A 27,093-nucleotide genomic window follows, 5' to 3' on the forward strand; every position below is an offset into this window, starting at 1 on the left:
CCAAATTAACAAAAAAGGATAATGTACAACTTTTTAATAAAATGGCCGAGGTACACTTAAATATATTAAACAACTCCTTAAATCAGTTTCGAATATAACCCACGTACCTAAATATTTAGTTATTTAACAATAGACCTTGTGTATATAAAGTACCTATGTAATGTATTGTAATGTACATATTTGCAGTCTAGTAGGTAAGGTACCCATAACAGAAGCCTCATTGAGCTTTCTGTGCAGCTGTGGGGCGTTGTTGATTTGTTAAGGATCGTCCAATGTAGGTACAGTTGATGTCAATGGTAATTATAAATTCATTTTCCGCATCACATCATTTCATTTTTGAAATTCTCCGCATTTTAAGGCCAGGCAAGGAAGCATGGTGGCGCTACTGCGCCAAAATTCCCTTTCGACCTTTTTTAAAATAAAAACTCTACGATGACTGCTGGCCACCTAGAGACATGACGCTGACATACTGACAACAGACTTCATTGTTGAAAATTGCCGCATCGTATCAGTTTTTCCGCATATTAAATAAGAAGAATCCTACAAAGTTAAATACATATCGCTCCGCCGCAATATAACAAGAAACCGCTTTAGATTTCGTGGACGAGGACTACAGACGAACGAGGTAAGTAGTCATCTGCGAGCAATTCTGCGAGTATACTTTTCCTTTTAGCACAGCACCGCAGTATCGGCTCCAGCTCCCGGAATTTCCCGTATCCTCTAAATTCAAAAGGTCTACGACAATCTTAACATTTTCTATGATATGTTTACACTTATGCGCCTTACTCTTTTGTGATAAGGCGAAAAATTTTAATACATATGGCATTAACGTCGACGTCGAAAATCCAAGTTTTGACCTCGAAATCATAGTCAAAAACTTGAAAAGACATGAAATTTTCAAAATTGTTTACGACATTACTGTGTAAATATACAAAAATAAAACTAAAGAAGAATATTTTCACGTCTATTTTTTTTAATACAACAAGGCATTATAATATATTGTCACTTCATACACTTAACACACGTAATACAAGCGTTTGTTAATTTCAAAACTTAAAAGTCAAAAGAGATCTCCCTGATACGTGAGTATACATACGTATACAATACAATACAATACAAATCCTCTTAATTGCACAACCTCAGAATAAATGCCTCAGAATACCTTATAAATTAGCCAATAACTAACTTTCTCCTTCCAATGTTAATCATAAAATTAAAATACTTTTTTCTACTCGTACAGTTATTAATCACGTTCGATCTATTAGAGCTGAGGGGGCTAGCCAAGAGAATAATCGTTAAGTAATAGAAAACTCCAATCAAACTGAAATAATGTATGGACCAATAACCATTGTCAGATATGTAGGACATGTCAGATGTCAGATCGTCAGGATCGTCAGGCACGCAGTAATTTTTTGAAGTCGGGGAATACGCCTTGGTATCGGAACGCGCGCTCAAAGTCAGCTAGACTGCAGCAGTATGTGAACCCGTGGCTTACATTGCGCCAATGTCTGGGAAAATAAAACAGTAATATATAAAGAAATTTTGCCACCGTCATGATGGAGCTCGCACAAATAATTTTATATAAATATAAATCAAAAACAGAGTTGGGCGTAGAACACTTCCTTGAGAGACTCCAAAAAATGTTGTATTTCTGATCAGGATGCGTAGCCAACATGCGAATCGTTTACACTCCGTAGCGAACGAAACTCAACAGTGAAGCACTAATATGGACGAGTTATAGAGAGACAGACACAAAGCGTTTCGTTATCGTAGAGCAAACGTCACCTTGGCTAGGCACCCTGAGATACCAGTCCTTCAGATATTTTTAAGAAGGTCAAGCCGTTATTCCTGAATATATTAGGTTTTAAAAGGTTGCACAACATTATGGGCAGTTAGAGACAGATTCGGAAGCTTTAGTAAGTTCAATAAATTCTTAAAAATACAGTAAAACATCCATAATTTCGGCGATGGCCTTTGAGAATCAAATATGTTTAAAATGTGTAGCAGCCACTATAAAATTGATCAGGATTGAGGAATTTTGATTTTAGGAACGAGTTTTAATGTATTTTTGCGCATATGACACGCTTTTAAATGAGAATCCATCGTTTGCAGAAAAAATACCTACATTTTAATAATATGTAAATAAAATTTAATTGTGGATCAAAGCAATGATTAACTACCTTATATAGCAGGTCAAGCGAGTTTGTCAGTAGAAAAAGGCGCGAAATTCTAATTTTCTATGGGACGATAATCCTTTGCGCCTACATTTTTTAAACTTGCCGCTCTACTGACGGAAATGGCATGACAGAGTATATCTCTCTAAAAGAACTCCATCTATAATTAGCTATCGCGAATTAGCAATTAATTAAATAATTACTTTGCACTTTGCAAAAAAAAGAAACAGCAAATTCATTGATTTCTTACCCGGTCTGCATCCATTTAACATTCTTACAAACGTCATTGCAGAGCTGATAGCTACGCACGCTCGACAGGCTCAAGTCAGGCACGTTCACTTGAATGATGGCCAAGGAAGTCTTGGTAGACGGGTCTTGGACTACCTGGATGATCAAAAATCAAATATTAAATACATATCTTTATTTTGAATAAAATACGGTACAAAAGATGGACTTCGCAATGAAGAAGACAACAAATGAAATGTTGGAGGTGACATTACGTTTTAGTGAAGATGTGAATATATTACTTTTGTCTGTTTGTTTTTTTACTATTAAACGACCATAGCAACGATCATTGGAATAGTCCTAAAGAAAATAAACAAATAAGAAGACATAATTACATATCGTATTTTTAAGAGATACAATTTTTTACTACTAGAAAGGCAAAGACTTCTTGTCTTTGTACAAAGTTGTATAATTGTAGAGTTAGACCAAGATAAGTCTGCAACGATTTTGATAGCACGTGTTGTTTATACGTCATACATTCATAGAAGTTTCATGTTTAAAATAACACTTGCACTGCGTGAGCTATTAAAATCGCTGCAGACTTATCTTGGTCTAACTCTACGCAATTTTTGATTTCTTCTCAGATGCATTGCAGGTTTCCCCACAAAGGTTTTTTCGTTAGCAATGCAAATTACCATTGACATCGTATTTTCAGTTATAATATGTCCAAACGAAGTTAGGAATCAAACTTTTTTTACAGTTATATGTAAAAAAAAAGATATATATACTTGCCTTCCACAAGTACCTCGGAACCTGGATACCCTTTCCCCTACTGTTAAGAACCACATTCCTTTGTCTCGAGAACGAATCCGTCAGCTGCAGGTTGTACCCCGTGCCGGTGAATACTTGAAGGGTCCGGTCCGAAGACGCCACCAGATTTCTGATACGACGCTCCACTTCTTCCCAATTCTGTATAAAAATAAGTTAAGGCCTCCTGTTCAATTTTATTCTCGCACTAAATAAAGATACCGCGAGAAGAAATAAAAGCAAGATAATATTGATGGCAAAAGAAAATTCAGTGTCACTGATTGATTTTACACATCGCATGCAATATATTGCAATCTATTACGCATAAACCTTTCACTAATCCAAATCCCATTTCACATAAGTTATCACACTGCGCCAACCGAAAATGCCTACCTTAGAGTTACAAGTGCCCCAATGAGGCACAATATTTAGATGGGTGTAGGTGGCACCCTGTAGCCCAGGAGCAACGTCCAAAGGATTCACCAACATTCTCTTCGCAAAACAACAACCGTCACCTGTGTGAAACTCCTTATTCAAAATCGCTGAGGTCTCTGCATTCTGATTACTGCAATCGTATATACCACCCAAGTCCACAGGAGAACCATAGTGAAACCATACAGTATCGTTAGTAGTTACAGAATTAGCTAGCGATGGTTGCAGGTCTAGCTTTGTATAAATAGGGTTCTTTGAATCCCGGGCAAAGCAAACTTCGTAAACTGTCTCGAATGTTTCTCCGGTCTCGAAGCCAACGTTCAATATTTCAGCTTTTCTTTTTGCACACCGTCGCCCTGTTCTTTTAACTATCGGCTTCCATTTGTCTCTGCATTTAAGGTCAGAGTAAGCGTAACGTCTGCCTGATGACTGATGCAAAAATTGTTGCGCATTTTCACAAGTCACCAACATTTCTCTTAAAGGTATCGTGTTAAAGCTCGAAGGGCACACCAACTTGATGGTTTCGTCTTTAGGTATATTCATGTAGCTACCTCTAGTTTTAAAGTTAGTTACTTTGTTATCGGAGGTCAACATTAGAGGTTCGTTTTTACTAAAGTCGTGCTTTACACTTAGCAGGCATCCTGAAATCAAAATGTACGAAAAAATGTATATATCCAGTCATACCCTCTCTGCTATAAATATGTTTATCCTGAATGTCAATTCTAAGTCTATTATTCTCAAATCGACCACCCACTTTGCAATGACATCATCATTAAACGTAGTTTAAGGCTTTAGGGCGCGTAATAATCTACGAAAGCCAGTTGAAAAAAGCTGGTGCTAGTTATTTTGGTTTCAATGCCGTCGAGCTCCAATAGGTTCCGTACTGGGAATCTCTGCTAAATGTATCCGAAACTGTACGCCGATTGCTCAGATGGTGGACCCAACGAAATGGCTGCAGGGTCAAAGGCAGGAGCAAGCTAGATGCTTACTTTTAGTAGTATCAAGCAGGAATATGCATTTTACGAGATAAATGGCAAAAGAGAGAGAATAAAAAAAACATGGAATTCTTACCAAATGACGAAACGACAAACTCTCGCTGCACTGTTCCATAGGAGTTCCTGACGATGCAAGTGTAGCGTCCTTTATCGTAGTCGCTGTACATGTCCAAGACATATTTAAAGTTTTTGTAACTTATCGGCCTGTTATTATGGTACCATTGCACCTATAAATAGGACAATTATTGAAACCCAAATCAACAGGTTTGATAGTTCTTTAAAGTTGAAGACAGAGATCAAACATTTTTCAAACTTCATAAAAAATAATGAGAAGGATTTCAGAGATACGGGCAAAACTGGTATAAGTAGTAACTTGCTGAGAGCCGTTGGATAAAAGGTAGTTTTAAACTTACCTCGGGTTTTGGAAGTCCAGCAGCCGTACAGTCTATCGTGGCAAATTCTCCGGGCACAAAGGATATATTCTTGTTGTAGACAGGGTACTCAAATTGCGGTTTGAAGCCAACCTCTACCGTAGTGGAACCACTCATTGCTGGTCGGTCCATGGAGCTAACGCGGCATGTATATGTTCCCGAGTCCGATTCGGACAGGACGCGAAATGCTAAATCAGATGAAGGAAGAAGTCGACCATCCTGAAAAAAGTTTGAATACCAATCATTAAAAGTTGAAAGATCCTGACGTGAATGGTTATTCCATTTGTAACAGAATTGTATAAAACATCGTAGGGAGTTTGACATTTATACTTATACTATTAACGGAAAGCACCGTTGCTGACTGTTTTTTGTGTTTTTATCACAGATTTTTCATTCACGCCGATTTCCTCGTTTAGAATATCTGGCAATTTAAAAAAGAAGTCTTATCTTTCACAAAAAGATGGTTAAATGATATTCATATTGATAAATTATAATGTTTAGGAAAAAGTAGCAGATACGTAGATTTCTTTGAAAAGCAATAAATATAATATTACCTTAAACCATAGTAATCTGTCAGGTTTTTTTCGCGGAACATCACAAGGGATCATCGCCGAGTCTCCTTTTGTCAACTTGAATTTATTGATACGAAATCCCAGATCAGGAAAATCTGAGGAAAAAAGTGAAAGGCTAAGCTAGACAAACTTAGTTCCATAGAGCCTTCCTTTATGAATAAATGCTCCATAATTGTAAGACTTCTTATTTTACAATTAAAACAGGTTGTGGAACTTACCGTCAACAACGACATCAAATTCTTCCTCTGCTTGTCCATAATCATTGGAAGCTTTACATGAGTAATACCCAGCAGATATTTCTTTGATATTCTTAATAATGAGACTGCCATCTGCACTAATGTCATACCATTTGGTACCTAAAAAACATATACTTTTAAAACAGATAGTGCATTCAAGAGAACCTGTGCAGCGGGTAAGAAGTTCATAGTAAAATTTTTAGATGAAGGTTTTTTAAACTACAATAGCGTCTGTGTGGAAACAGAAGAGTCGTAGAATGTACGGGCTCCCTTACATTCCACGACTCTTTCCGCACAGACTCTAATAAATTATGGTTCGGAGTAGATAAAAATGTTAGAGCTGATGAAATGTTAGATTTGAAATATTTATAGCACTAAAATGGAAGACCTTCAATTTTTTTTCAACGAAGGAAGAATTGGAAATTGGTTAAATCTTTTGGACCGGTGTTCCAAAAGGTCGCTAATTGGAGTTTTGCCCGAAGCGGTGAGGTTACCTATAATTCTTTATTTGAAAAAAATTTTGCTTCGCTTCGCTTGGAGAAGTATCTGCTTGGTAAAAGCAGTTATGAAAGACCCTGTTTTTCATATCACGTGGCACATTACCTGAAGCTAAGTGGTACCCTTCCATAGTCCACGTGATTTCAGGTTTTGGGTTTCCAGTAGCATTGCACGGAATCCGAAGTACCATGTCACCTACAACTCCATGGAACTCTTTTGTAGTGTAGTAAATTTTAGGAGGTGCTGTGGACCGAAAGGTTGGAATCAGAATAAGTCATATACGTGAGAAGTATGTGAGATGGTTTAATCTTCTTTGTCCTTTATAAATACTTTACTGTACTGTGTAAATTAAACTGAACAACATTCTGTAATATAACGTACTCTTTTTATACATTGTATTGTATTTGAAAAACTGGGTCTCTAATCTTTTTTTACTCACAGAGTTTAGAGTCAGACCCAGTTAACTCTGCAAGCCATTGGCAATGAAACGACAAAGTGAGGCGATGTCAAATCTCTAATTTCTATGAAAATATGACGTTTATAATGACACTCCCTCACTTTATTGTATTCTAGTCGGTGCAAAGTAGCTTATGATAACGTCTTTGGCATTGGCATATCAGCCGAAATATAGTAGAAAGCTTCTGGTACTGATGAAAAATTTCGCGATTTTCCCATTTTTACTAAATATAACGAGACTTAATCGCGCATTATAAATTAAGTTTAAAAACCTCCTCCTTGTCGAAACGTTGGAAGTATGTAATTTTAAAACTTAATTATACGCAATGACGTCCCGTTATCGTTAATAATAAAGCTTTTAATACTATGGGAAGATCACATTTCGCTTAATTTCAGGATTCAAATCAATCTAGACACTCTCAAAGAGGAATATAACGTTAAGTTCATTTAATTATTTAATAGATAGGTAAGCAAAATCACTATGTATAATATCACTACAGTCACTACACTTTATAAAACAAAGTACTTCGCGTCTGTCTGTTATGTTGGCGATAAAGTCAAAAACTACTGAACGGATTTTTATGGGATTTTCACTTATCAATAGAGTGATTCTTAAGGAAGGTTTAAGTATATAATTTGTTAAGGTTTTGCGTAACCTGTGCGAAGCCGGGGCGGGTCGCTAGTATTGTTAAATCAAGTGTGTTCGGCTTACCTAAAACTGAAACTTCATACGTGATGTTCTTAGAACTTCTGGAGTTGGTAGCCACGCAAGTGTACTCACCACTCTGCCTTAATTGTATCCTGTCAAAGCTTAACCGTCCTGTATTGTCGCTTGGCCTGAATAAATATACGTTTCTTTATTGTACATATATGATTTATTATTTTAGACAGATGTACATTTTAGACAAGAGACAAATTAAACATTTTAAGATTAATTCAATGTAAACCTGCCTAATATTATAATACTTAATAAGTTTTATTCAAATAACCTTAACACATAATTCAGATTTACATCACTTTTACTTCAACCGTCAATAAGTAAAGTTAAGCATATAAAAACAATAGTATTTTTTTGGCGGAATTCAACCAAGCGTCTCCGTTTGAGCTGTGGGTAAAAATGATTTAAAATGTCTTTCCGGCTGTTCTCCTCTACAGGTCGTATTCCTACAAAATCATTTATTTGCTTGAAAAGGGTACAGTTACAGATGTTCATGTTTGTTGTTGTCCTTCTTATTCAGCTGTCCACTAACAGCATGCAAACAATATAATTGTATAAGCAATAATATTAAAGAAAATATGCCTACAATATGCTATTACACCTATTACTAATAAAGAGACCTCAACCGACCCTCGTGAAATTTAGTGAGCACCTTGGATAATTACATGGAATTTATCATGGAAAAATTTCGAAATGGTGGAGCCATGAGCGAGGATTACAGAGGGCTCAGCTCATAGAGACACTGGTCTATCTTCTTCTACCTAGCGTTATCCCGGCCTTTGCCAGGGTTTGCAGGATCTACCTCTATAACTTACCTAATTCGACTCGGTCCGACTTTAGCGTCTTTGCTGTGGTAGATCCAAGTTATACTTGGCTTGGGAGACCCGTCCGCTCTACAAGGCAATGTTACCCTTGAACCTTCCATTTGCTCTATTAAACTGTTGGCGGGAGACTCAATATCGACTGGAACTGACAAAGAAAATAAAACTATGTTAAAAGAACCTAATAGAAAAGATTATAATAATATCGTCTAATCGAAAAAGAAGTAAAAGGTTACTAAATTTCATAAATATTTAAAGTGAGTATTTAGTGGCCATATGCCAATTTGTCCTAAAGCTTATCATTGCTTATTACTGGCATGGCATACGATAACAAGGCTAATTCTGATTGTCATAACAGGCTATTATTTTGATCTGAATGTGTTATTTTATTATTATCTGTCACTGTCAAAAGTATGCGTTTTTGGTTAAAGAAATGTCACTTTGATTTTTGATCATATTTTATGAGTTCTAAATTAGATATGTGACTACCTTAACTGCTTAAAAAGACAGCAAATAAGTGTTAGCTCATATTCACCATAAATATGGAGTTTGTAAATAATTCGGTCTACCCCGTGTGTATTGCTTGCTTCGCATTCGTATTCTCCTTCATCTGATGAAATAGCATCAAACCTAAAAAATATTGTGAATATACTACTGGAGCTTATCATTCTAAAATAATAACCATATTTGTGAAAAGTAAGTACTAGAGGTCGATTTGAAGTCGATAATGATTATTTCCAGTGTCGAAGATTTATTATTCTTATACACTCACAGTAGAAAGGAATGAATATACAAGAGGAAGTCTGTAATTTACACTCATAGCAAAAAAAGTAAGGGAGGGGCAAAAGTCTTGTGTAGAGAAAGGTATGAGAACTTAATATGGAGGGATTGAGAGGGAGAGGGATTAATGGTAAGCCAAGGAAAATGTGGATGGACTGTGTGAGAGATAATATGAAGAAAAAGCGTGTGGATGATGAGATGACGGGCGACTGACAAGTATAGAAGAAACATACATCGCCGGCCATAAGCGAATGGCACAAGGACAGGCGAACGTCGATGTTAGACTTACCGTAGAGTCCCACCTGCATAAATACTATGTCTTGCAGTTCTCGATATAGGTACGCCATCGAGCTTCCACGTGATTCTTGGTGCCGGCTCTCCAACGACAGAACATCTCAACGTTACCTCATTGCCTAGGTCTGCAGTCAATACAGACGGGTACGGTCTTGATATTGACGGCTTGTCTAAAATTTGTAAAAAAATGCTGGTGAGGTGATATTTTTATAGATCATTTACGTTGCCTCCCACATTTAACTGTCATCATTTGGCCACCATTAAATTCTATTATATATACAAACACCATTTTGCCCTTTCGTCCACTTTCGAAACCAAATTTTCGAAACCAGTATTAGAGAAAACGGAATTATTCGTCTTGTTTGGAAACCGGGTTTCCTAAAAAGAAATCAAAGTCAGTTTTAGAAACTCCTACCGAATACGGAATGTCAAATCTGCTTTCGAAACCTCAAGATAAACTGCGATGAGTGTAGGTAATGTGCAGTTATCGGACTAATCATCGCTAAAACGCTAATTAACACTATTTCTATACGCTTGATATAATTAATATCTTTAAACATGTCTTGGACCTTATTAGTTTTACCGTGTTTACTGATAAAAAAATCATTCAAAGGTAAAGTAACAATAATAACGTTATTATTTTCGATTGCTATATTTCACCTGTTTTATTCCTGAATCCTCATAATGAATAAGCAGCACATGTTTTTGATTAGTACTCAAAAAAGATTATGAAGTATTTTTTTTAACTTATTTATATAAAAGAGTGACTTACATTCTACAAACAGATCAATTCCATGGATGTCCTTATCAACCACATTCTCTGCCACACACGTGTACGAGCCTGCATCGGTGTCGTTGACGTTGTATAAATGTATGGTATCTGTAGTCTCGTGTAAGCTGGAGTAGGAACCAGCAGCATTTCTGTAGGACCAACGAATCGTCGGAGTTGGCTTGCCTTTAGTTACCCTAAACAGGTGTTAAAAATTAATATAATAAATAGTTAATATCCACCACATAGAAGAACCCGTCTTATCAAGAGCAAACCTAAGGTGAGACGTATTCTTTACTTGCAAGGTGATGAATGCTTCGTGAAATTATGTGAGCAGGTTCGATGATTAAATTAAATATATACAGGGTGATTCAGGAGACGTGAGCAGGACTAACACTGCGCATATCGTTAATTATAAGCAACTGTTTCGTATCAGTATTAGTGAGGTTAACGTTAATTTTCTAGTCGTGTTGAAAAAAAAAGTTATTAATTTTTTTACGACATGCATGGTCACCCTAAAATTAGAATACTAAACTACCGATATTCTGTGTCAAATTGAATGTCATCACTGTCATCACGGTCTGGTTACTTTTGAAAACTCGTATCTCACTCAAGTTTGACATTTTATTTTCTTTGTAATCAAAATGCCATTACGGTTAAAGAGGTTTTATGTTGATTAATTAGGTCCTGTAGGGTGACCATGATTGTTGAGAATTAAATTTGCCCTCACCAAAAAGTAAAAAAATAGGAAAAAGTGTTGTTGTTTCTCCTAAATACGACGGTGATCGATCAATTATCAGTTACTGAGTGTGCAGGATTAGTCCTGCTCACGACTCATGAATCATCCTGTATTTATTGTCAATTCGGTTTTTTGAACATTTTCAAAATTGCGATGGCGATGGTGTCGTGTCGTTTATAGCTCACGGAGCCACTTGTGAAGTTTTTTTTACTTTTAAAACTTTATGATATAGAGGTGGGGTAACTGTCATTAATTTATCTTCTCTGCTAGTGTTTTGAACTCCTGATTCGACACTACACATTAATCTCTTCTTTTGCCTCCTTGGTCTGTTCTTTCTTTATTTTTTTGCTTCTATGGTACTTCTTAATCGTCGTTATGTAATCGTCATGTCGAATTGAATATAGTCGTCAAAATAAATTAAGTAAAAACACTTACTGGCAAGGAATGTCCACCTCAGAGTTTTTCACAGCCGTGATGCTGGTAATTCTCTTATTTATTTCTGGCGCCTCTAGGAATGAGAAAAAAATGGGATTAGATTATTTAACAGTAAACGAATAAACTGCCTCTTTTACGCTAAAAATAGACATGTAACTGACGAGTGCGTGAAAGGGTATACTTCTAGAAAATTTCACCAAAGATTTTTGTGACATTGCCCCGATTTTTCTCATTTTAGGTAAGGAATTTTGAAAAAAGCGTCAGGACACTCAATGCCAAAACAATCCAAATCGCAATTACTCAAATCTAATAAAACTACTAACCAACTCCACTAATATCCACACTAAACTTGAAAATTTTCCTCCTAACATCATTTCTCGCCTCGCATATGTAGTTGTCGGCCATTTTAGGTTCCATAGACCGGATAGTGAGGACGGACCCGTCTTCTGACACGTCCAGGTTTCCATCAGGTCTGAGTGGACGCCCACCTTTGTACCATGAGACTTTTGCTGGTGAAAAAGCTTTTATTTTGCAGGGTATTCTTACTGACTTCTGGTACTCGATGATAGTATCTGAAACATACCTATGTTACGATTACCTAGTAGCAGGTTGTGCAGTCGTCAGTATCAATAGTAGCGGGTGAAACAACGCACCAAAAGTATCTGCCATCCTGTAATACTTTTTCAAATAGAGATAATCTCTTCAGTTCGCGTTTGAAAGTATTTTCTACAGTTAAATTGTTGTAGGTATTTCTCTTTTTAGGGTTCCGTACCAAAAATGTACAGGAGGAGCCCTCATGGTGCGACTCTGTCCTTCCGTCCGTCTGTCTGGCACATCGCTAAATATCTCGACAACTACTTTTTAAGCCATCAATTTGAAATTAGGAACAGTCATGAACAACGCTAACTCTATTGGAGTACTCGTTACCGCGATGTATATATGATGCTTTAATTGTAATGCGAAGATTCATGATATTTTAGCATATCGGTTTAAAATTACAGCGCAATTTAATTAGGATCCTATGACAAAGGCTATATTTTTGTGACACAAAACACAACATAATTAACCAAAAAAGTTTTCAAACAGTTAACGAAAGTGAAACTTAACAAAAAAATGTTATACCTACGAATCGCTTGAGTGAGCGTCTGTTGCATGATTAGATACATCATTGGAGTTATCATCTGAGTTACCAGATGGATAATACGCAACAAATCCATCCTAATTTGATAACTCTGACGAAGAAAAAACTCTTCTTTTGTGTTTCAAGCGTTGCTAATAAAAGCAGCTTTTTTTAGAAAGTCATATTCAGGAATGTTGTCTTTTTCTAGATCACTTTTAATTTTTTTATCATCATCATTTAAATTGTATATCATCATTTCTCTACTTTTTAGTTTTTGATGTGAGCCTCGGTTTGTTTCAGTATAACGTAATAATGTTTGGCTTCTTTTTTCAGTACGGATATGACATTTTTAATAACAAAACTTCCGTGAGACACAGACATATTAAATATATTAAAAACGGGTCACTCACGTATTTTAAGTCGAAAAACGCTCGACATGTTTCACTCCGTACCGAGGAGTGTCATCAGTCTGCGCCGGTCCGTCACCGTAAACGCAAGCTCCTGATGACACTCCTCGGTACGGAGTGAAACATGTCGAGCGGATATGACATGATAATTATAATGTTCGGTTGTTTCGCCAGTTTCCTATTAATTCGGTGGTTGTAACCTTCTAAATGGTTGTTTGTTTGCAACATCCAAATACTTCAGGTGTGATTGTTGTTAGCCAGAAATCGATGTTGTGTTTAGAATGAAATTGGGTTGTTTATCTAGAACTGAAACCCATCTCGAACGAATCAGGCAATAGTGCTATACGAAATCAAACGTATTAACCTTCTTATCAGATTTTCGCTTCAAGCCCATTCTTCGCGACGTTTTCCTCGCTGTTTTGTTATGAGTATATATTTGGGTTCTTTTTCACTTCGGATATGTCATAATATTTGGCTTCTTTTTTCAGTACAGATATGACATGGTATTATGTTCGGATGTTTGGCCAGTTTCCTATAAATTCGGTACCTAGTTTTAACCTTTTAAGTAGTTGTTTGTTCGGTATTGTTGTTTGCAACATCCACATAATTCAGGTGTGATTGTTGGTAACCAGAAATCTACATAAACCTTATTTGTTGCGTTTAGAATGAAATTGGGTTGATTATCTAGAACTGAAACCCATTTAGAACGAATCAGTTCTGTTGGCAATAGTGCCATACGAAATCAAACGTATAACCTTCTTATCAGATTTTCGCTTCAAACCCATTCTTCGCGCTGTTCTCCTCGTTGCTTGCTGTTCGCCCACTTTTTCGGCCTCTAGATAAACGGATGACATTGCATTCAAAGTCGCCAATTCAAAATCAATTTTAAAGTGTTGTATGGTCATTTGTAGTTTGTAGTGTACTTTAGAATTTTGAACAGCCGAATGTTTTTGTAGTTTTATTTAGAAAAAGGGCATTTATAAATGATAGGAATTATGGCACTGCTTGTGTCTGAATTATCGTTCAATTCCGCGTGTAGGTTTGTACCTGTGTAAAAGAATTGGTAGTGACTTTGAAGGTGCCATCTCCAAGGAATCCAGTGGTCCGTTTTACGACATCAGAGGCCTGTTTAGAACAGAACACCAGAATTTTATCATAAGAACCATCATCTGAAATTAGGGAATTTTCCGCTAATAACTTGGGCAGACATTATATCTTTAAACATTTTATATGTCAATTTATCTTGTTGTTGGTTCTTTATCTTAATGTGTATAAATGATCTTTTTTTAATCAAAATTAGGGATAGAAACCTGATGGTCCTCGTTCAGGGTGTCCATCGCCTCTTCAAAAATGGGCTGTACTGCTAGAGTCTCGCATACTTTTTTGCATAACTCCATCGCCCTTGCATTATACTTCCTATCCAAATCCAAGACAACAATATAAGTTACTGAGCAGCAGTACATGGAATCATGCCGTCCTTGTCACACATTTTAGAGATATAATATTTAAAAAACAAGTTCGCACTGTCCCTCTCACTCGCTACGCTATCATCCCCCGCCATCCCACTCCGACACCGCTTCTCAGATACCCGTCATTACATGTTTTTGTGTTAGTCCGAGTCACACGTATTTTCGCCAAAATAGTGTTCCTCTAAATATCTGTGTGTGTGTTTCGATTGATGAAGTTAGGGTGAGTAATTTTAATATGTCTATTGAGCGCTGAATGATAATAATTATAGAATTAAAACATTATTTGTACTGCCGGCCGCCGCCGTACCCCCGAGCGAAAAATGAATGTTTTTTCGGCACGGCAAGTCTAGTCTCGTTTACAATTCTTGACATGGCTGGTATACTTTAATTTGTAATCGTATTTTCATTTAGCGTGATAAACTCATTTCCTAAGAAATCAACTAAGTAATCTTTGCGTTCGTACGAAATCACTTGTTACAACTACCTTCTTTTTAGAATAAAATAAGTACGGAGCTATAAATAAATCACAAAATGACCTTTAACCAAATTATATGACTAATCCAAAATCCAAAGGTTATAGTAATATGTAGATATTACTTACATTTCATGTTTTGAATAAAAAATGGTACATTCATACTATGTAATGTATAGTATAGTATAGTATCATTTATTGCAAACCATGGTATAATACAATAGATGTCACAATGGAAATGGGTCGCATGGCACCCTGGTAGGGTATGGCAATTATCCTTATAACTAAATACATTAACTAAATATAATATTTAGTACAGAAAAATAGTCTTACTTAAAGTAAACTTATATTATTACTACTTATTTATTACTATCTAAGTATAGGAACTTTGTTTTCAATCATAGATCATCCTGCATAAATTTTTCGATGGTATAGTATGATTCTTTTAATAGAATGGACTTGAGTTTATTTGTAAATAAATGTTTTTTTTCTGCATTTTTTATTTCAGTAGGTAACTTATTATATATTTTTATTGCTCGGTAGTAATGTCCTTTTTTATAAATATCTAAGATTGGTTCTGGAAGAATGAGATTATTTTTGCGACGCGCACTCTTATTGAATTCAAATAGGTGAAGATTATTTTCGACAAATGAAGTTATTTCCAGGATATACAGAGAGGGGAGAGTCAATATTTGAAGTTTCTGAAAGTGAGGTTTGCAACTGTCGGTCTGTGGAATATTTACCAATATACGGATGCATGTTTTTTTTATTATAAAGAGGCCGTGGGCGTCACTGCTATGACCCCACAACAGCAAACCATAACTAAGCCACGACTGTGCATATGCGTAGTAAGCTGACAGGGCGCACTGGATATGCGTGTAGGATTTTAAAATGCTGAACGCGTAAAGGAAGGAAGATAGTTTTGATTTTACTTTGGCTATATGGTTTTTCCAGTCTAAGTGGGTATCAATAGTTAGTCCTAGTAGAGTACATTTAGTCTCTTCTTTTATGTTTAAATCTTGCAGTAGTGGTGTCAAGTCAGTCGGTCGTTTCTGGTGTGGTCTAAATTGTATAGTCTTTGTTTTATCTGTATTTATAGTCAAGTTATGGTCTTGTAGGCAAAGGTTTCCTTTATGTGTGAAAAGTTATTATTTGGGTCATTGTCATGATTAAATAGGAGGGAGATATCGTCGGCAAATACTACGCATTTATGGTTAGTAATTTTTGGGAGGTCGTTTATGTATATTAAATTGGCGGAAGCCAACTCTGGTCACGGAGTCTACGTCCTCTTCTTTCAGAGCTAATCCAATCTTTGCTGCAACACATAACGCTAAATGCACCGGGTTTTCTTGGGGTGATTCATTGACACCCATAATCTCGATCTCGTTTTGGGTAGAAATTTGCTCCTGGTTGTTGATTTGCTCTTCAAGCTCACTGACTCTCTGTTGAAGAAAATGATTAACAAGTTTCTGCTCTTCCAGCAGTTCAATTTTAGTTTCAGCCGTTGTTAGCCTGTTTTCGAACAGAGCTAGTTTATCCGTGCACTTTGTGACGGTCTCAGAGAGCTTGGTTAGCTGTGTGTTTAAGTCATTACGCAATAGCTTTATTTCCGAAGTGAGCCGTGCGATGGCGTCGATGTCAGTACTCTCAGTAATTGGCGGATTATGTGGCACTAGGGTGAAGCAATTAGAGTTGAAAGATACATTTTCTTTACCAGTATCGGCAGTGCAAGATCGGGGGGAACTGACGGATGGAGTGTTGGATGAGGTAGATTTATTCGCCGGGCTCATCGATTTCTTTTGTTTGTTCATAGTGGGTGGCTTGACCGATTTAACGCAGCAAAAGCGGCATTTCCAGCTCATGCGGTTTTCGATTGTCATCAAGGAATAACGCTTGTAAGCTACTCCCATTTCTTCCAAACATTCCAGACAGAACCGAACATTGCAACCCGAGCACTCTAAAAACTTACTGGGGGCTGCTTTACCGCCACATTTCCCACATAAAGGCTGCATTTTGTTTGAATTTGTAGACATAAATTTAGAATAAAAGAATTAGATTACTAAATAAAAATATTTTCGGAGAAAATAAAATATTTGACGTTGACGTTCTTGACAAAATATCTCGACAACTACTTTTTAAGCCATCAATTTGAAATTAGGAACAGTCATGAACAACGCTAACTCTATCGGAGTACTCGTTACCACGATGTATATATGATGCTTTAATTGTATGTAATGCCAAGATTCATAATATTTTAGCATATGGGTTTAAAATGACAGCGTAATTTAATTAGGATCCTATGACAAAGGCTATATTTTTGTGACACAAAACACAACATAATTTACCAAAAAAGTTTTCAAACAGTTAACGAAAGTGAAACTTAACAAAAAAATGTTATACCTACGAATCGCTTGAGTGAGCGTCTGTTGCATGATTAGATACATCATTGGAGTTATCATCTGAGTTACCAGATGGATAATACGCAACAAATCCATCCTAATTTGATAACTCTGACAAAGAAAAAACTCTTCTTTTGCACATACTTCAGGTGTGATTGTTGGTAGCCAGAAATCTACATAAACCTTATATGTTGCGTTAAGAATGAAATTAGGTTGGTTATCTAGAACTGAAACCCATTTGGAACGAATCAGTTCTGTTGGCAATATTTTCGGCCTCTAGATAAACGGATGAAATTGCGTTCAAAGTCGCCAATTCAAAATTCTATTTTAAAGTGTTGTATGGTCATTTGTAGTTTGTACTTTAGAATTTTGAACAGCCGAATGTTTATGTAGTTTTATTTGGCAAAAGGGCATAAATTATAGGAATTATGGCACTGCTTGTGTCTGAATTATCGTTCAATTCCGCGTGTATAATATAAAGCTGTGTAAAAGGATTGGTAGTGACTTTGAAGGTGCCATCTCCAAGGAATCCAGTGTTCCCTTTTACGACATCAGAGGCCTGTTTGGAACAGAACACGAGAATTTTATCATGAGAACCATCGTCTGAAATTCGGGAATTTTAAATTTTAAAATTTCATACATAACATTTAAATTCTTATACGACTATTTATCTACTTGTTGATTCTTTTTTTTAATGTGTATAAAGCATCTTTTTTCAATGAAAATTAGGGATGATGAAACCTGATGGTCCTCGTTCAGGGTGTCCATCGCTTCTTCAAAAATGGGCTGGACAGGCTCTAGAGTCTCGCATACTTTTTTGCATAATTCCATCGCCCGCTCTTCATCGTTGCGTACAAAATTTTTGTGACACGTATGTTTACTTTTATCTGCATCTATCAAGCCCCCGCCACCCGCGTGCGCGAACGAATCGCGGCTTCGCGTACAGAACGGAATGATGTCTGAACGCACTGTTGGAATCGTCTGAATCGGTCTCAATCTAAATTAATGACCTAGTCAATAAAAGGCGATTTGCTTGATCAAAGTATACCTACATCGATTGGCTTAAAGGGCTCGTATCCAGGCCATAATTGTTAAAAAAAAACAACGGGTTGCACTCCGGGAGTGCCGACAGAAGTGAAAACTCAATAACTAGTCCAAAATGCTTGCAGCACTATGTATAATTGACCCATACTCCTTTCTATTGAATAACTTTAGTTCCGAAATTGCTGGCCAGTGAACTTAAATTTGTAGCGTTAATTGTTTAAAATTCGAATAGAAATTGTAAAGTTACCTTGCAGACCTCGCATCTAAATATATTTGGTCATGATATTTTGAGTTTTATTCACCAGTACTAGAGTTCACTTTTATTAGCGATTTCATCAAGATGAGACTTTATTGAATTATATTGGAGTGATATAAAGTTAGAATGTAACTGTGAGGTCCTCGTATTTCCCGTACAAGATTAGAACATTAAGCTTTATTGCTTAATATAAAAGTCCAGTTTTAAATAATTGACCTGATTATGATACGTTATGACTAAAGTTCTTTGGTGAATAACATTGTCCGTCACACATGACATAAGTCACGCAAGCGCCCTGCGCCGCCTACATGAAATAGCCGGCTCAGGCATACATTTTCGCCGTGCGGTAGAAAGAGAGGAGAGACGCCTTCGCGTTACGCGTTACGCTGTCCCGAGTTTATCATTTTTTCCCCACCTCAAAAAGTGCTCAGCGTCGCTAAAGAAGTTTTCACTTCAAAAATACCTACATGGATCGTTTGTGCTGATTATTATCACACCAAAGTAGAATTTACAACAGCTCTTAACAAAGTGATCCAAGTGAGATGAATTCTTTTTGCTGTTTATCTGAAGGATTTTAGTTTAGTAAATTTTGTTTCTCAAAAGGATCCAAATGAATTGGATCATTTTCGTTAATAATATTAAGGATAAAAAGTGTGAATTACATTTTCTTAAAAATGATCCAAGCAGGTTGGATTTCTTTCGATAAAATAAATGTGGAGCAGTTCCTTAATTGATCGAATATAACTAAAGGTTCCAAGAGAAATGGATACTTATTAGCGCATATATATTTTAACCCGTCCTACATGTGGGATGGTATCGCATGTTGGTTAAAATATGAAAAGGCAGTGTAAACTGGGCCTCTTTTTGCTGAATGAAAATAGACACCATAGAGACCTCTCTGGTATACTTAACTCATGTTTCGGTAATTTTGTGGATTGGATCTTTTACCTGAAACTACGTCTTATTGTCCCTGGAGCAAACCTCACTAACTTCATTATTTTAATTAGTAGGCAACGGTAGACACTTTTGATCCCGCTACTTGTGATGCTGACTGTAATAACCTCTGCATATTTCCTCACTGCGTAATGGATATAATATATGTATACTTGGTCAAGCAGATCTTGTCAGTAGAAAAAGGCGGCAAATTTGAAAAATGTAGGCGCGAAGGGATATCGTCCCATAGAAAATTTGAATTTCGCGCCTTTTTTTACTGACAAGATTTGCTTGACCGTCTATATATTAAAGGCGCAAACCGATGGTCAGGACCCTGTTGTCATAATTGTGCAGCAGAATACTTTTATAATATAATATCTAATTTTTAAGGGATGATACATGGTTTCTCATTTGCCTACAAGCGAAAGTCATATTTTAAACCAGACCTAGACACAAAGAGATCGTGAAGTACTTGAGGTGCTCGTCACTATCCCAGTACATATACATAACATCTTTAGACTCAGGTATATAATAAAGGTGGCAGTAGGGTGTCATCTTTTGGGCTTTAGCATTACAGGCATTACTTTATATAGAACAACAGATATCAAATAAAACTTACCCTTTGGAAAAGCTATAACCTTAAAGTATCTCTCCATCTTTGTTTCAACAACGGTACTGCTTTCGGCACTACCCGCACTATTAGCAGCTTGACAGGTGTAAGTACTATTCTTTCTAACATTATTTATTGTGAGCACGGTGATGTAGTCATACGGCAGTTCTTTTATAGATTCCTACAGATTGTAAAAAAGTAAAATTAAAAAAAGTAACTGGAACACTTAAAATATAAATAACAATAATTGCTCTTACATTTGTCCAATGGATGGACTAAATGGTTTAACTCTTCGAAGTTTTTTTTTTCCATTCCACCCTCTTAGAGCTTAGCATTTACGGGTAAATACAGTGAACACTTGAATATACAAAATAGAGGTATGATTTAAGTACGGTAATTCAGTATGTATAGTCAGCAAAGTTATTATCTTAGCAACTCTGCATCACTAATGTATGCAGGTATGCTATTAAGATAATGGTTTTGCTGACTTGACATGCCAATGTTCACGCTGTAACTTTAAAATGTATAATATAAGGACTTAATTTGTAAAAAAGCACAAAGTAAATACATTATGTTTTCTTTACGTGTAGGTACTAAACTTACAAAATGAGAGAAAAAAGCAGATTTGTCATCAGTCTCCCAAATTACGTCTGGCTTTGGATAACCGCTGACTTTGCACTTCAATTCCACTGGTTTGTCGTAAGCAGCATTAACTTTAGCGTCGCACTCTACTTCGGGAGTTCTTTTAACTGCAGCTGTAATATTTTGTACACACATTAAAACAAAACCTTTTAAGTAAATTCCCCTTGAAATACCTTAATGCCTCTTCGGCGACAGAGGTGAATCTCAAATTAGCGTAAGAATTCGCAAAAGCAACTGCATGACCATTCGAATAGAAACTTCGGAAGTCAAATTATAAATTATTAGGATTAAGGACATATTTACACAATCGAATCGTCGCGGGTAAAATTATCTGAACGACTACCGCCGTATAACAATTTAGTCAGCAATTACAGTTTCTCAATCTTCTACCCTATCCACTCTAATACCAGTTTTTGGGATGCTCGGTATGCTCCAATTCATGAAAAATGGTGTGAATCAATTGAATCAGTAACAGCAACAGCAAGATAACCAGCAAAAATAGGTAAGAGCAGCTTTATTCCTTACCAGGCTTAATTTCCTGAGGTTTGACTGGTGTTAAACTGATTCTCGTTAGAAAGGTTTTGCTGTTGACATCGTAGCCTTTTATCTGAAAACCACCGTGTCTTATTTAATTCAAAACATGAACTCTAGCCGCCCACATTCAAACTTACCAAGACAAATGCAATTTTTGTCAAAATAAAGATAGGTTCAAAATTAAAATAGAACGGGAGACTTTTTTATATGCCTCTGAGCGGTTAGAGGAAAAAGGACTATAACTAAAACCAAAATAGTCATTGGTTGAGTTGGGTGATATAGGCCCTATAGCCGTTAGTTTCATGAATTTCCTGTAGACATATCAAAAGAAGTTAAAAAGCCTAATTCTCTGATTCGCATGTGTGAAGAAATAATCATATTGTATGCTCACAAAATGTCCACTAAATTATTGTCCACAGGAATCACAAATTTTGTTTTTAAAATTCGGTATATGACCCAGTTACAATAAATTAATAATGTAAATTTTCCAGTGGTGAAAATTGTGTCATTAGTTGGTATCTATAATTTAGTGCTGACAAACTGGGTGTCAATTATTGGAATTAGGATCAAACATTGGGACGTTGACAGTAGACATTTTCAATTGATGCAAATATTATCTTACCGCGACTTTGAACATGTGGTCTGGTGGTATAATCTGCTCAGTCTTATAGAACTGTTCAGCTTTATTAACGATCTTTAGTGGTGTTTCTGAGATCACATTGTCATTCATGTCCAGTATCTGAACACTGTGTAGCTCCAAGTTTCCACCGTCAGTTGATAATTTTATAGAGAGGTGGGATTTTACACCTAAAAAAAAACATTGTTAAATTTTTTTTACACACAGACATACCTAGTTATAATTATCTAGATTTTGGAAGATGATACTTCCTGAGTTGGGTTGCGTTAGGTTTTTAGTGACGTAAGTTTTTGCGGATCCCATCTAGAAATTTAAGAAAGGAATTAAAATTTCATGTGATGTACCTGGAACGGGCCGCGTTACAGTATCCTTGATATCTGAAGGGCTGATGGTCGAAAATCCATGCTGGAAGTGTACTGAGGTAGTTCCTGACACGACTACATGGGTCTCGCCTTTACTGCGGACTTGTACTGTATAGAGACCAGGTGTCACGCCTACTACCTTCACCACCTATAAAGGAATATTGGTCTCTGTTATATCAAAGCAAACATTCAGATATTTGTGCCTTATAAGCCTTATCGCATGGTAAATAATGGCTGAATCTGGCGGTATTTCGCTGGAACTTAATGTTTCAACGAGTGATCAAAATTCTTATTATGTATTCTGAAAAATGTATGAATAATGCTACATTGGTAGAGCAGCAATACTGACAAAGGGTTCTGAGTTTTAGGGATAAACATGGGGTCAGTAGTGCTGTTTGTGACGCAATATTTTACAAAATTAAACGTAAAATTGCGCTTGTGTGTGGTGACCATGCTCTTAATTAGTAAATGCTTTATAATGCGATCTCTGTAGTCTGTGATGTTATGATTCCTAAAGCTTACCGCAATCTCACTAAGTCTGGTGATATTAGTAGTAGGCCATGTAGTGCCCCTGGAATCGGTCACGCTAAACGACGGACGCTCGCCTGATACAGCAATGACTAGTTCTTTCGTATCTCCGTCTATAGGTACCTGAAAAATAAAATTAGGTACAATGCATATGTTCAAAAAGTGTCAATACTACCGAAAGTAGGAGAGACCTAGGTGAGTTAAAACAAAGGGTGAAACAACGTAGTCAATTTTGAGACATCTATAAGTGTTATCGAGCTGGATAAAACGATGTTAGGCTCGTTACACCGTCCGCTGGTCCCTCAATCTGCGTCCTTGCCTCAAGACGATTATAAATATGTGTGTACTTACCGAAAAATTGTCCTTGTTTCAACTTACCTCTGTTTTTACTTACTTCGGTCTACTCTACCGATTTTTGCATATGTTTTGTTTGTTGTTAGTACTTATTTGGACCAAAAAAAATTTATAATTTACAGTCTGACGTAAAAACCATATTCAAGTTTAATTCTTCTTTTCATAGGAGTAGTAAAATCTTAGGTCATTAAATAAATATTCAATGAAATGTCTTAGGCAGGTAGGCCAATTCTTGACGCAAAATTTTGACCTCTTACGATTTACGATACTTACGTCAAACTTGCCATGACCTGCGGCAAATATTTTACTTGTCAGTATATTCTTGCGGCTCTCTATCGTATTTTGAACGTACTTCAGAATCTGAAATTATGACATAATAATCATAAAATACTTTTATGTAGTCCTTGTAGTTTACTTTGTTCTACAAATAATTGTTTCATAGCGACAGTACATTATTCTCAAATTAAAGGTTACATTCGGATTTAGACAGCACCAGTATTGTGGTGCAGCTTGCTGTCGACTGAATAGCCGCTTTAACTCAAACATCCAGTCACCAACATTAAATTTGACATTTTCTGCGTCCATAGTCGGTGACGGCAATACTGCAGCAGTATCATGAGATACAGTCTGGTGACAGATAGACGGACAGACAGATGGACAAACGGGTCAGACGGACAGTTCTCGCTTAATTACATTGTTTAATTTAATTTTAGTTTTGGACCTTGGAGACCTTATACATCTCTAAGTATTTATTTATTTTATTTTTATTGTACATACCTATATTTTTAATGTTTCTGACACTTAGAGACCTTTACATCTCTAAGTCAATTTAGGCTAGTAATTCATTTAATCGTATGGCATAGTATGATAAACAGAAAACAAACAGTTATAAATGCAGATTAAGTCCAATCAGCCACTAAGAGGCAGCATCAGAGGCTAGTAATTATGTGAAGCTATACTGTCTTTTTATGTAACATACGAGCACAAAATGCTGTGTCTTACAGCTACATGTTATTACTATTTTAATATTAATGTAGGCCGGTAGCTTGAACATGTCATGCACGCTTAAAAGTCTTTGCTTACGGTGGCGTCGTTGATCGGGTCGCCACTTTCCCGAACGAAGGTTGAGGGAGGCGATGGCTGAGATACACGTCATACTCGTGAACGGGTGCTGTTTGTGGAGACTGGTCTGTTTAAGCTAACACGAGCTATTATACTTAGTAACTTTTTTTTTCTTATTTAATTACAGTGAGACGCCTCATTCTGATCTCGTATGTTTCTTTTCTTTCAATTTCTTTATAATTATACAGGATTTTGACTCTTGGAGACCCTATACATCTCTAAGGATAATTTGATAAACTATATAATCTTATAGTTCTGACACCTAGAGACATTTACACCTCTAAATGTTATAGATTTTTTTTTGTGTTTTTGTCTGTATTTTTTATTTTTTTATTAATATTATAGGTTTTTTATGTAATTCGACATTAAGAGACCATATGCATCTCTAAGTAATTGTAATACATTAGTTTGAATTGTTAGTTTATGATTTATTTGAAATATTAGTTTGAAAATGTGGATTGATTGTTATTTTATTATTTTTGCTTGTATGTAAATTCAATGATGACGTGTAAAAGTGCCATTGTGGCCTATTTGCTGAATAAATGTTGTTGTTTGATGTTTGATGAGTGGTCTTAGTAATAGGGTCCTGTTTTTACCCTATGGGTACGGAACCCTAAAAATTAAATATCGAATCCTGGAGCAAAGTAGGCACATTTTACAGTACCTACTTGTTTTTGAAGATAACTATTGCTCACCTCACCGATTTCACTTTTTTGTAAGTGAAACACCTGCCCATTGGTAGCTTTGGCAAGTTTGTTATACACCACGTACTCCGGCGCCTTCTTGTCACCGTAACAAATGCCGGTTAGTACAAATACTATCTGAAAGTAGGTAAGTTTAAACCAAATCGTGAAACTGTACTTATTAGGTAGGACATTATTACACTGCCTGTTTGCAAACCTTATCATAAAATGACTAGTTTTTTTTTTTCACTTATTGAATTATAAGAATTATTTGACACACATACTCGTAAAGTTAAGTAAAACATAACAACACTTTCTGTTTTCAATATAAATAATAATATAAAATAAATAAATAAACGTTGCACTGAATTTGCAGCAAATAACTCCGTATATAACTCCGTATTACACTCTATTCTCTTTGCTTTGCAGTGACAAAGTATGGAACGCCACTGTAATCGTGTAATTGATAAAACATTTGGCAGATCCAATCTGGTTCCTTGCCAAGTCGAAAGTGATGATGATGATCGTGATACCTGACACCCCATTTTCTGGCTCAGCGCTTCTACTTCCTCGTATTTCTCGTAGTCTTTGGCTGAAGCATCCGTAAACACATATATGGTGGAACCTTCTCGGCTGTTCTGAATCCCTTGTATGATGCCAGCCATTGCCATCTCGGGACAGTCGGGATTTCCGCGCAAAGTGATATCCCTCAGTTCTTTCTTAAATATACTTCTATCTTTGGTTTTTGCCCGAAATTGGGTTGCTATAACGACATGAACAAATAAGTGTAATACCGGTCGCTTAGCATGACTTGCGTTGTCGCGCGACTACAAAATGTTAAGCGCGGCCTCAAGTCAAGGATAGAGTCGCGCGCGACATTGCAAATCATGCTAAGCTGTCTGTAACGAATACGCAATCCAAACATTTTATATTAGTAATTTTTTCATACAGTATTTTCGATTTCCTTTTCTATTATTTGTACTAGGTACCTTCATTTAAGTAGGTACCTCACTGTGTAATCATTTAGTACCTGGAGCTACTAAACGATTAGCTAGAAAATACACGTACATATATGTATATGTCACCGTCAGATCTGTCTGGAAAGTGTGGTTAATGGACAAATCTGTCAATATATGACGAGAATCAGTCTCAGACGGGTTATAAAATATATAAACAAACATTTCTCTATCAGTTTAAATAGAATTGTTTAGTATTCTTCATCGCCCTCGTGTTATCCCGGCATTTTGCCACGGCTCATGGGAGCCTGGGGTCCGCTTAACAACTAATTCCAAGAATTGACGTAGGCACTAGTTTTTACGAAAGCGACTGCCATCTGACCTTCCAACCCAGAGGGGAAACTAGGCCTTATTCAATTAGTCCGGTTTCCTCACGATGTTTTCCTTTACCGAAAAACGACTGGTATTATCTATTGATATTCCGTACATAGGTAAATTCCGAAAAACTCATTGGTACGAGCCGGGGTTTGACCCGCGACCTCGGATTAAATAAAATTGTTTAGTATTGTTTGTATAAGAACTTACTTGGATCGTTAAAAGTCACCAAAACAAAATCTTCAACATGTGAAGAGTTTGAGCGCATCACAGTATCAAATATTGCATTTGCACCCACTTTCACTGCATCTATATCATCTGTCATCGAGGCGGTATTATCAATTACAAATGTTAAACTACTTTTCACATCACAAACACACCTATCTATTACTAAAAGAAACAGAATAAATAACACAAAACTTCCTTTATCTTTCATTTCTAATAAAAACTACGTTAATACTTGATTTGGAAAACTTATTTAAAGACAATACACCAGATAATCAGAGCATGCTCAGTAAAATAATAACGTTATAAATTAAATTCTATACTATGATAGATACCTACTTCATTTTTAGGGTTCCGTACCCAAAGGGTAAAAACGGGACCCTATTACTAAGACAAGACTCCGCTGCCCGTCTGTCTGCCCGTCTGTCTGTCTGTCTATCACCAGGCTGTACTCATGAACCGTGATAGCTAGGCTGTTGAAATTTTCACATGATGTATTTCTGTTGCTTCTATAACAACAAATACTTAAAACAGAATATAATAAATATTGAATTGGGGCTCTCATACAATGATTTTTTGCCGT

At 36.3% G+C, this 27,093-nt stretch overlaps 1 protein-coding gene across 1 annotated transcript; it reads right to left on the minus strand.

Annotated features, from left to right (window-relative positions):
* Positions 1 to 1,393: 1,393 nt before the first annotated feature.
* On the minus strand, positions 1,394 to 26,721 carry LOC134795225 (hemicentin-2-like). Its single transcript, XM_063767057.1, has 28 exons — positions 26,496 to 26,721; positions 26,040 to 26,077; positions 25,488 to 25,781; positions 24,967 to 25,092; positions 23,423 to 23,509; positions 22,790 to 22,918; positions 22,250 to 22,415; positions 21,891 to 22,075; positions 21,260 to 21,341; positions 20,661 to 20,907; positions 20,600 to 20,606; positions 20,102 to 20,273; positions 17,755 to 17,852; positions 16,112 to 16,424; positions 11,706 to 11,954; positions 11,383 to 11,455; positions 8,901 to 8,995; positions 8,360 to 8,546; positions 7,539 to 7,663; positions 6,476 to 6,613; positions 5,855 to 5,992; positions 5,619 to 5,731; positions 5,047 to 5,283; positions 4,710 to 4,860; positions 3,600 to 4,279; positions 3,188 to 3,368; positions 2,425 to 2,554; positions 1,394 to 1,508 (listed from the first exon to the last, which is right to left on the minus strand). The coding sequence occupies exons 1-28, from the start codon at positions 26,719 to 26,721 to the stop codon at positions 1,394 to 1,396; spliced, it is 4,782 nt and encodes a 1,593-aa protein (XP_063623127.1).
* Between the last annotated feature and the right edge of the window lie 372 nt (positions 26,722 to 27,093).

The sequence above is a fragment of the Cydia splendana genome, chromosome 11 (genome assembly GCF_910591565.1).
Source record: "Cydia splendana chromosome 11, ilCydSple1.2, whole genome shotgun sequence".
NCBI lineage: Eukaryota > Metazoa > Arthropoda > Insecta > Lepidoptera > Tortricidae > Cydia > Cydia splendana.

Excerpts from the sequence above, each read along its gene's own strand:
- LOC134795225 (XM_063767057.1), bottom strand. The coding sequence starts at position 26,721 with ATGAAAGATAAAGGAAGTTTTGTGTTATTTATTCTGTTTCTTTTAGTA. Across the intron at positions 17,853-20,101 it reads GGTTATAGCTTTTCCAAAGG|ACGATGGTTCTCATGATAAA; the intron begins GTAAGTTTTATT and ends CCCGAATTTCAG. Across the intron at positions 6,614-7,538 it reads GTATGAAGTTTCAGTTTTAG|CACCTCCTAAAATTTACTAC; the intron begins GTAAGCCGAACA and ends TTCGGTCCACAG.